The 11,080-nt window shown below is 39.0% G+C and overlaps 1 protein-coding gene across 4 annotated transcripts; it reads right to left on the bottom strand.

Moving 5' to 3' along the window:
• Nucleotides 1-6,087: 6,087 nt before the first annotated feature.
• LOC146697367 (monocarboxylate transporter 13) lies at nucleotides 6,088-10,949 on the bottom strand. 4 transcript variants are annotated; one of them, XM_085476070.1, is made up of 6 exons: nucleotides 10,885-10,949; nucleotides 10,463-10,609; nucleotides 9,004-9,234; nucleotides 8,785-8,928; nucleotides 7,571-8,353; nucleotides 6,088-6,307 (listed from the first exon to the last, which is right to left on the bottom strand). In XM_085476070.1, exons 3-6 carry the CDS (start codon nucleotides 9,203-9,205, stop codon nucleotides 6,105-6,107), a joined length of 1,332 nt encoding a protein of 443 aa, XP_085332196.1. In that variant the 5' UTR covers nucleotides 9,206-9,234; nucleotides 10,463-10,609; nucleotides 10,885-10,949; the 3' UTR covers nucleotides 6,088-6,104. The 4 variants fall into 4 exon arrangements, with proteins under 4 accessions (XP_085332196.1, XP_085332197.1, XP_085332198.1 ...); XM_085476071.1 differs by lacking the exon at nucleotides 10,885-10,949 and adding an exon at nucleotides 10,737-10,876; XM_085476072.1 differs by lacking the exon at nucleotides 10,885-10,949 and having other exon boundaries at nucleotides 10,518-10,727.
• Between the last annotated feature and the right edge of the window lie 131 nt (nucleotides 10,950-11,080).

Here is an 11,080-nt window from a genome sequence, read left to right as displayed (position 1 = left end):
TCTCTCCAGATTTCACTTAATTTCCCAGATTTTCAAAGGGATTCAAGCCGGGGCTTTGTGCAGACCAGTAGGTAAATATAATAAACACCTGTTGTCTTCCCCACATTATGGCAAAATCCATCACACTGTGGAACCCTTAAGTGCTCTACTGTGCTGTACTTCCTCGATCCACACCCCCCCCCCCCGCCATCTTCATGAAAGGGCTTTCAGGAGTATTTCTGCGCTCGGTCACTGTTAATCTCCTTTTACAACTTTCCATTTGCTTTTATGATAACCAGGTAAACAAACATTCTTAACCTTGACTTATTTACCATTTACATTATATAAACAAAAAAAAACCCAGTTTGATCATCGGTAAATTATTTAGTATATCAATTATGACAAAATCTCCATCAAACAGATGAATGACCCCAAACTGGACTGTAACATGTTTTTTTTTTAATGGTCCTTGAAATGATAAAAATCAGTTTCTTAGCAAATACTGACACGTTTAAACACGTTTAAACTGCCTAACCTCAAACTTATTTTCTTTTATGAAGTGACTGTTTCAACAGAACATGTTTTGTCATATGAAACCAGCTGAAAACTGAAAACCAGCTGAAACTGGTTTGAGAAGCTAATTACATAACATAATGTGAGTAATTCGCACAGCACATACCACAGATTCCTGCACACACACTGCAAATGTCCCCCTGAGTGTTTCAGTGGTTCTCCATGATAAGTCTTTAGCTTTAGAAAGGCCGGCCTGACCAAGACTCTAGATAACAAAAGAGGACACAGATTTATTTCTTAACAGTTCCCGTAGCAATTTAAAATGTCCCATAAATGCCCCATTTACCTCACACATATTAGATAAACAGTTTAAGACCAAGAGGAAACAAACTCGGCCTCAGGGTGTCACAAACTTGTGTACTTCTAGCGACGATCTCAAGCCTGGATAAATGGGATGGTTGTGTCGGAAAGGGCATCAGATGTAAAAGTCGGTGCCAAATCAAACACGTGGATCATCTACTTTGGCAAATCCTCTGGGAAAATAGAAGAGCAGGCAGAAGTACCCACGAGATATATAAAAGTGTGTGCTTAAAAAAAAGTAACCTGAACTGTGACGGCTAATTAGCTGCAGTAGCTGTGTGTCATCTTTTCAAGTCTGAACATTTACAGTTCACTACATATACCATAAAAACTGCACCATAAAATATGTTTCTGATTTGACAGAAATGAGGCTTGCTGATTTTAAACCAGAATGCATGTTTACACTGACAGAGGCGAGGCTGCCGGACACTGGCGCCACCGGTCCTCTGACCACCACCAGTAGGCAACGGGTGAAGTGTCTTGCCCAAGGACACAACGACCGAGACTGTCCAAGCCGGGGCTCGAATCGGCAACCTTCCGATTACAAGGCGAACTCCCAACTCTTGAGCCATGATCGCCACGATTATAACATTTTCAACTGCATTAAAGGTCCAAAAACCAACAATTATGACTCTGATGTAATTATTTTTCCTCTTAAAATAGATTCTTCCTCTTAAAAGCATTTCACTGAGCCACACCGCTTTCCTGGGTCACCTGATAAAGATGGGGACTCTAGTGTAGCACTCCCCCCATAAAAACTATTCATTCTTATTGCTAAAAGGAAGAATCTAAAGTCTACGGTATTAACCCATCCAGCATATATACAGTTTACTCCTGCTTGTGTAATGTTAACTAAATAATATACTGCTTGAGGTAGTTATTGGAATTATAAAGGCTAATTTGGTACCATATGAGATTTGCTTCAGCAGCCACCCCCCCTCCAAGAAACAGATGAATTTTGGGAATGAGTTCCTCAGGACATCATCAGCCTTGTTATTTAAACTCTGCTGGAACTACTTTCAGTCACTTCTGCAGATGAAGACCTGCCTCACATCTGCTACAGACGTACAGCTGCAGTGTTTCAGTTTGGTAATTCCGCTTGTTTTATTTTTAAAGACCAAAGTATTTATTTTTACTCAGATGACGTGGTCCTCCGGGCTAACTTTGGATAATTATAGTGTCACAAGTTTGCAGCCCATTAACGATGGGTTATACAATTCTGATTACAAAATGTGTGACTGCACAAAAGTTCAAGCTGAAACAATACAGCTCCTTTTTGTGATATCTGTTCCCTGGTGTGTCTTAAAATCTGTTAAGGGATTCGAGTAATAAGCTGGTTCATTTCTCTGATTGAACACAGAAGAATAAAGCCTAATGAGACCTGAAAAGCACGGGAATAAATTCACCAGGTCATCTCACACAGGGCATACAAAACCTGTTTAACTAGGTCAAATCACCTATCTGCTGGCAGAAAACTAAACATTTAACAAATCAAACTGCTTTCCTGGCATTCAAGCCCACAAAGACTACCCTGCATGAAGTGTTCAGACATAGGCACGTTACCCTGGAAATAGCTGGATTTTTTTGTCTGTAGAGTAACCACTCATTTGCTCTACAAATGGCAAAGCAGTTATTTTGTACTCATTTTTATAATAGCAGATCAATCATATGGAAAATGCAGAGACTTCTCTACATTTATCTCACTTCTTCAAGTGCATAAAATTTAAATAAGCAGCTTCAGATGAGGTGCCAACAACCAGAAGCTGTTTGGGGTGTGACATCTAAATAACTGACAAAGGCTTTCAGGTCAAAGAATGAAGTACATTAAGAAGTCATTCCACTGTAAGACAAGGCAAGGCAAGGCAAGTTTATTTGTATAGCACAATTCAACAACAAGGTGATTCAAAGTGCTTTACAGAGACATTAGAAACAAGAACAAATAAAAAGCATGATTTAAAATTGATTAAAACAAGCAAATAAACTAACTAACTAATTAACAAACAAACAAACAAACAAAACAGTATATAAAATCAAAACAGATAAAATCAGAACAGTAGATAAAATCAGTAGTTAAATGTAAGTTTTGAAATTTAAGCTTAAAGTGTGGATTTGGTGCTTTATTCAAATGCAGCTGAGAACAGGTGAGTCTTCAACCTGGATTTAAATAAACTGAGTGTTTCAGCTGATCTGAGGCTTTCTGGGAGTTTGTTCCAGATATAAGGAGCATAAAAGCTGAATGCAGCTTCTCCGTGTCTGGTTCTGACTCTGGGAACTGATAAAACAACACAAATTACAAAAAGGGAAAAGGTAACACCCAAACCTCAATGTGATTCTTTTGTTAAACCCTTTGAATTAAAGCTGAAAGTCTGCACTTCAATCACAGCTTGACTAAAATCCACTGTGCTGGTGTACAGAGTAAACGACTACATCATGGTCCAAAACTGGGCCTTTAGTGCTAGTGGCCTACAGACTATAAAATGCAGATAGTTTTGGATTTTTTTTTTTTGTAAAAGGATATTCGGTGCTCATTATCCTGAATAATTACATTTAAAAATTAAAACGAAACACCTTTTTTTTTCTTTTTTCTTTTTTTTTACTTAAATAAGTTTTCTCTGGTGTGTTATTCTGTTATTTGTAATCTAACAAAAAGCAGCAATGGTTAAAATCTCAGTTTGAAAACACTGAATCCAAGCAAGATTTAATGTACAGACTAATAACTGTGTCTCTACATTAAATCAGTCTGAAGATTAACTGTGAATCTTTGCAAACATTAAAGTCCACGAATAAAATGAAATGAAGTTATGTTTGATATTAGTGGTTTCAATTCTGCCTACTTTCCGTAGCCATGTTACGTCTAGCAGCTGGACATTTCTGGGCTCCTGCTCTCGAGCAGTAGGAGTTTTACCCTCACTTTATCCTTTCTTTTGAGCCAGAAGCTCCCTTGTTGTGCCTCCTCCACCAGATATTTGAGAGCATTTATCAGCATGGAGTCTGTCATCGCAATTCCAACACCCCACACTCTGTTCATGAGCCCACATCTGGCAGTCCTCAGTAATTTTCCCTTTTCCCACAGAGCAGGCATGGTAGTGGTAGATATGTTACCATAGTGAGGTTGTGGTTTTCTGTTGTGGTAATTTTGATTTTGTATTGAGCTCATGTTCTATTTCCTTTCAAGCCACAGTAGTTGCCAACACCTCCAACTGCAAATCTGAGCCCCACCAAACACCAACCCCAACAACCAGAAGCTGTTTGGGGTGTGACATCTAAATAACTGACAAAGGCTTTCAGGTCAAAGAATGAAGTACATTAAGAAGTCATTCCACTGTAAGGCAAGGCAAGGCAAGGCAAGTTTATTTGTATAGCACAATTCAACAACAAGGTGATTCAAAGTGCTTTACAGAGACATTAGAAACAAGAACAAATAAAAAGCATGATTTAAAATTGATTAAAACAAGCAAATAAACTAACTAACTAATTAACAAACAAACAAACAAACAAAACAGTATATAAAATCAAAACAGATAAAATCAGAACAGTAGATAAAATCAGTAGTTAAATGTAAGTTTTGAAATTTAAGCTTAAAGTGTGGATTTGGTGCTTTATTCAAATGCAGCTGAGAACAGGTGAGTCTTCAACCTGGATTTAAATAAACTGAGTGTTTCAGCTGATCTGAGGCTTTCTGGGAGTTTGTTCCAGATATAAGGAGCATAAAAGCTGAATGCAGCTTCTCCGTGTCTGGTTCTGACTCTGGGAACTGATAAAAGACCGGATCCAGATGACCTGAGGGATCTGGATGGTTCATACTGGGTCAGGAGGTCATTGATGTATTTTGGTCCTAAACCATTCAGAGCTTTATAGGCCAGCATCAGAACTTTAAAGTCTATCCTCTGACGGACAGGCAGCCAGTGTAAGGACCTCAGAGCTGGACTGATGTGGTCCACTTTTTTGGTCTTAGTGAGGACTCGAGCAGCAGAGTTCTGAATGAGCTGTAGTTGTCTGACTGATTTTTTAGGTAGACCTGTAAAGATGCTGTTACAGTAATCAAGCCTACTAAAGATGAATGCATGGACTAGTTTTTCCAGGTCCTGTTGAGACATCAGATCTTTTATCCTTGATATATTCTTGAGGTGATAGTAAGCTGACTTTGTTATTGTCTTAATGTGTTTTTCTAAGTTTAGGTCTGCATCCATCACTACACCCAAATTTCTCGCCTGGTTTGTGGTTTTTAGATGTATAGATTGAAGTTCTCTGGTGACCTGTAATCGTTTTTCTTTGGCGCCAAAGACTATTACCTCAGTTTTGTTTTTGTTTAGCTGGAGAAAATTGTGGCACAACCAGTAAGCCAAATTATCTGCAATCGATCACAGTATCTGCAGTTAACTCTTTCAACTGTTAGACTGCAAAAAAGGTGTGTTAGTAAAATAGAGTTAAACTAGTCTGCCAGTGAACGTGCAACACGTGTTTAGCTGTGAACAGCAGGATTGTAAGACTGCTTCACAGGAGAAGCAACACTGAAAAATCACCCCAAAGTTTGGGATTATTATCTCAAAAGTTTGCCTTACACAGAAGTTTGAGTTAGTCTGTCAGAATTTTGCGATATCTACCGTGAAATCTACCTGTCAATAAATGCTTTATGTCAGTGGTGGAAACGAGCTTCGACACATACTCACTGAGAAGCAAACAAGTGAAAATTAAGTGAAAGTGTTGTTTTTGGCGGATCCTTTGTTGTCACACTGACTCTGCTGACTGAGCTGAAAACCCCATCATATCAAGTAGTCTGATGCAAGGCCATCAGTTTAACTGCAAGCAGATTTCTGAACAGGAACACCAACGAATATCTCAAAACAGGCAGAACACACAAAAACCCCAACACTAAAACATCCTGAAACTGAAACTATTCTGCACAGAAGAAAAGCTGATACAACAGACGGGAAGAAGAAGAGTGCTGCTTCTGATGGTGCTTTCTCTACACATAAGTACTAATTTTCTATTTTGAATAAATAATTAAAAAAAGCTAAGTTTCTTTGTGTTTGTGTTCAAGTATGCCACACTTATCTGTTAGGATCCTATAATAGAGGATTCCATGCTTGGTTATTCTAGTGAAATGAAATTTCCAGGTGATGCAGTTACCTTCCTACATCACTATCTGTGAATATAGATTATTTATAAAAATACATGAAAAAATATCCGCTGATATCAGTATGTGCCCCTAAAAAACAGTATGCACCCCACAACTCTGCTGGGTTCTCCCTTTATGTAACAGTGTCTGACTCGGCTTTTGCCGTTTCCCAATCCTCCTGCTGGTCGATGGCACAATAAACTTGAGGCTCTGCTGCTTCTCTCCTCTTATGAACCAGGCGGTCGACCAGGACGACAAACGCTGTGGACACAATCAGGCAGACGCCCGAGAGGTAGAAGGCGACGCTGTAGTTGTTTGTGTAATCCACCAGCCAGCCTGCACAAGTAATCCAGGACAAGAAGAAACATCACACCACCAGTGCTGATGAATAAATGAACACGGGTATGCGTTCATGCAGAGAAATGTTTGAGACATTTACTGTAAAAGAGGTTTTGTTCTTTGATGACTTCTAACAAGCAGTCTTATTATTTGACATAAAAGCCAACAAGATCATGTCACGTCAGATTTAAATATTTAATGACCATAAAAAATTTAAATTTTTTTGTATCTGCTCTGTAATGTTTAACTGAACAGTTCACATCTGCTAGATGTGGCTAACAAACTGCTGAGTGCACCTGGAGCCATGAGATCACAGCTATGCACAGCAGCAGCTCCGACACACATAATTGTCAAAATGTTTAGGTTTACTTCAAAGGTAAAGGAGCTAGTGCCGCTTTTATGTCAGCAAAACCTGCACCCTGAATTTATATCATTTCTGCTACATAACTTTGGACTTTTGCTGTAACGAAACAAATTTCCCACCTGTGGGACTAATAAAGGTCATCTTATCTTATCTTATCTTATCTTATCTTATCTTATCTTAATAACTATACAAATAAAATTTAATTTCATTGAACTAAGCTGAAATGAAATTGTGTGTCAGGCTTTATCTTCATATGAACTAGTTCTTATATAGCACTTTTCTACTATATTTAAACTTGAGTGCATTTCTATCTTTAGCAAAAAGTATCAACATTTCATATTAAAGTCAGTCTTTTCCAGAATCTGAATCAGACTGGTGAAGACTCCAATCTGATCCACTGGATGGCTTTGTAAAATGAGAATTAAGACATCAATTTTGGACTTTTAACTCTATTTTCATTCAGTTTACATATTTCCAATAGATAAAGACCTCCCCTTTATGGCCAGTTATACTTGACCAAAGTAACTAAGTTTTTTATTTACACATATACGTCTCAGAATTTAAGCCCAAAGAGCCATGTTTTCATTTATTTACCACAGCAGCATGTCTTTATTGATAAGAGAAACTAAGAGATACTGTTGAGATTGCATTTTTTTTGTTATATTAAGCTATCTCAGGGATTAAATGAGTTAAATGTCTGTACCCTGATGGAAAGGGCAGTTTCACTGGCCTGGTGCACATGATCTCAAAGATGGTTTTAATAAACTGCAGTAAAATTCATCAAAGTCAAAACGTGAAATAAAAAAGCACTAAATGATCCTCATTCAGAAAATTGTTTTGCGACATTTGTAGTTCCATAACAAATAACAAAAAACATAATTGATAATCCGCATTACCTGCAGCAGGTGGACCAGTGAAACCTCCAATGCTCCTTAAAAGCATAAAGAGCCCGAGTCCACTGTCGAAACACTCCAGGGTTACAATGTCCACAATAGCTGTGATGTGAATGGCCACCACACAGCCAAACAGGAAGCCGTAGAGTGAGGCGAATACCAGAATGGCCCAGTAGTTTTGGCTGATGGGCAGCAGCAGGAGCACCACGCCAAGGAGAGTGGCCACCATGGTGAGCAGTTGCAGGTTTCTTACCAGCCTCATGTTGGCGATCCACCCACAAATCAGCCTCCCTGCCAGGTCAGCTGAAGCCAGAACAGAAAGAATCATAGCAGGCCAGTACTTATCCATACCCAGGCTGCTAGCAAAGGGGACCAGAAAAAGAGGTGGGATGAAAAACCCTGCAGCTGAAAATATTGCAAACAGGATGTACAGAAAAAATTCAGGTTTTCTCATGAGGAAGCACTGGAAGAAGGTCCTTCTCTTGGCTAGGAGTGTGGTTGCATCTCCCTCTAGACTGTCTTTGGTGTCCTGTGCAGGTCTCGTGGTCTTCTTCAGGGGTCTCATGAGTGCACCACACACACACAGGTTCAGCTGAAGGCCTCCAATGATGAGCAAAGCACCCCGCCAGCTGTAGGTGTCAATGAGCCACTTGAAGAACGGACTGAACATAACAGCAAAGACGCATTCACCTGAACTGGCGATGGCAAAGGCAATGGGACGCCATCGTACAAAGTAGTGGCTCACCATGCTGTTGGCAGAGATCCAGGAGAAGGAAAGACCTGTTCCTGGAAATAGAGATGATGAAAATTATTAACCACCCACTATTTTTTTTTACAAGACTCAGGTCTGCCAGTATTAGCATTACTTACATGTCCCAGATTCGTTTTAATTGTAGCGCGTCACTTCTAAGGACATGTGTGTGTCACTGTAAGTCTTTGCATACCATTTCATGCTGTTTTGTCTGTTTCAAAATGCAAACATTAAAAGAGTCCATTGCAATTGTAGTAGTAGTGCTGCTGGTGGAAAAACATGTTTCTTAACATGAAATGGAACGTGACGATTATCCTCAAAAATCACAAAATATTGAACTTTTAGTAGCAGTGATACTTTTCTTTTCTGCCCTAAAAATCAGTTTACAAGGTTAATTTTTTCATTCAAACCCTCAAAATGGTTCAATTTGCTTTGTAGGATTTAGAGTATGTCCCGGGTGTGCTACCTTGCAGGATGCCCATGGTGAGGTAGAGCCAGGGCAAACTGAGGTCCAGTGAAGCCAGCACCATTCCTAAGGTAGCCAGCAAGCCTCCAAGCATGATGACTACTCTCTGAGAAAACTGTAAGGTCATCGCACTGGCTGCTGGAGCTGCAGAGAGAATAACAATGGCTCTACGAAAACGCCTTTGGTTTAAAAACAACAGATTGAAAACCACTTATTTACCTCCTAGATGAAGCATAGCAATTGTTGTGGAGGTCACCCAAGAGGTGGTGCTGGCCTGTACTCCGAAGTGATTCTGGATTTCAATGAAGAAGTGTCCAAAGTTTTTGAGAACAGCAGCAGTAAGGCCCATGGTGAAGAAGGCTGACATGACCACCACCCAGCCATACCCACCGTCGGGGGGTTCAACTTTTCTGGACTTCATCTTTTAAAAATTATCTGCAGGCTTTTTTCCTGCGGATGAAAAAATCTCCAGTTACGGCGGCGATCAGAAACTTCTCAGAAGTGAAAAACTATACAACTGTATGAGTGACTACACAGGGGCGTGTCTAAAGGGAGTGTATGGGGTGGCACAACCCCCTCTGAAAGCTCTTGTCTCTTCTCGCTGTAGGCTACTATGTATTAAGTTGGATTATGACTTTTACTTAAGAAAAAGAATTCCTACATTTTAAGCTAAAAAGCAGGTATCATGCAGAAACTGTTGCTGTGAAGGACTTTTCTGCTTGTTTTTCTAATGTATTTTGTTAGAGAAACAGCAGTTGGTGACCTGTTGTGCGCTTCACTTGTGATTTTGCCAGTTTATCAAGATAATATTGGCAAATCAAATGTTTTTGGCACAGTGGCGTATTCAGATGAGGAATCTGCTTGTTAAAGCAAACAAACAGGACAACCTTCAAACTGGAGAGTCTGTTGCTGACATAAATGAACCTCCTTCCCTGTATGCTGATGCGGAGATGTGGGTAAAAAAGGGTGACTCGATGCCGATTATGCTTCACAGAAAACAAAAAAAGTCCATCTTCAAAGCAGAGGTTTTTCTGAGTTTGATATGATATTTATTTAAACTGATATTTTTCAAACTGATAGCACTTTGTGCTGTTGAAATTTGAGCTCATTTTATATTAAATATTAATGGTATGTGCAGGAGGGTATTTAAGTCTTGCGTATTAAAACTTTTGTTACATTTAATTGCATCATCTTTATCTGAGGAGGAAAATCCGAGAGTGAGAATATTGTTCATATTAATTTTATTAAATATACATTAGTGTTCTTGTAAAAGCTGTGGCTATAATAACTGCAATAACTGCTAATAATTATTCTATAAAACGTACACAGACAGGAACATGCTCATGTTTTTGTTTTGCGAATATGCTTATCTTACATTTCAAATTATTATAAGTTTATATGCCTCACGCTTGTTAAAGAGTCTTTTTAGAGGTATTTAAATGTTAAAATTGTATCATCCCTATTGTTGTTGTTGTTTTTAAAAAATATTTATTTCTAACATTAACATTTCTAACATTTGCAGCCGGGTTTCACAAGCTTAGCTCCCAATGAGCGGACTAAACATTTAAAATAATGTTCGATCAGCATCATTTGTCTTATTGTCTACAAGGCTGGTACACTCACTGCGTCTCCTTTACGTTAAAGGTATTGACATAAACAGAAAAAAGTGGAAAATCACCTGCCAAGCTAACGTCCTTCCCCGGGTCTTCTCGGAATATCTGCTGCTAACATACCGGCTTATGTAGTGTGGTGAAGTCGCATCTGCGCTGTGAAATCCAGCTCTCCTCGGAATTAAAGTGCACTCTCATTTGGACGTTTGTGGTGACTGAGAGGACAGAAAGAGGTTACCGTTGGGATGTGTGCCATTCAACTTTAAAGATTTCTTCGCAGTTATCAAAACCACGACAGCTCACAACCTTTAACGTCCGCTTTAAACACGTAAGTCCGCCTACCATCATTAGCGAGTACGAAGTCACAGCTCAAACGTCGTCATCCGGATTTCAAAATAAAATATCAATTTCCATATATGTTGTATTATCTGTTGCTTTTGAATTAGCAAGTAAAAAGCAATTAGACATGTAAAGAGCGATTCATATTTACCGTGGAAAGCTACATGCAAGGTTCCTTTGTAAAGAGATCGGTGTGACCTTTTCCGCAAAGTCTATTTATAGCTTTTAGCAGTTTGAATCAGCAGCCAATGGACGTCAACTTACACCAGGAGGAAAAAACGAAAACAGCAGTAAAATAAAGAATGTGATCTTTTTATTAAAAAAACAAAACAAAAACAATCACTATT

This window comes from Copadichromis virginalis, linkage group LG12, assembly GCF_057382275.1.
Source record: "Copadichromis virginalis isolate Kocher_CV1m ecotype Utaka linkage group LG12, C_Virginalis_male_GT1.1, whole genome shotgun sequence".
Lineage (NCBI taxonomy): Eukaryota > Metazoa > Chordata > Actinopteri > Cichliformes > Cichlidae > Copadichromis > Copadichromis virginalis.
The sequence above is the reverse complement of the archived record's forward strand: the minus strand, read 5'-3'. Positions and strand labels throughout refer to the sequence as shown.

Bases quoted from the DNA above. Each gene is read 5' to 3' on its own strand.
- LOC146697367 (XM_085476070.1), bottom strand. From the start codon at position 9,205: ATGAAGTCCAGAAAAGTTGAACCCCCCGACGGTGGGTATGGCTGGGTG. The intron at 8,354-8,784 runs GTAGCACACCCG...CTCTATTTCCAG, and splicing joins CACCATGGGCATCCTGCAAG to GAACAGGTCTTTCCTTCTCC. The intron at 6,308-7,570 runs GTAATGCGGATT...TTACTTGTGCAG, and splicing joins CACTGGTCCACCTGCTGCAG to GCTGGCTGGTGGATTACACA.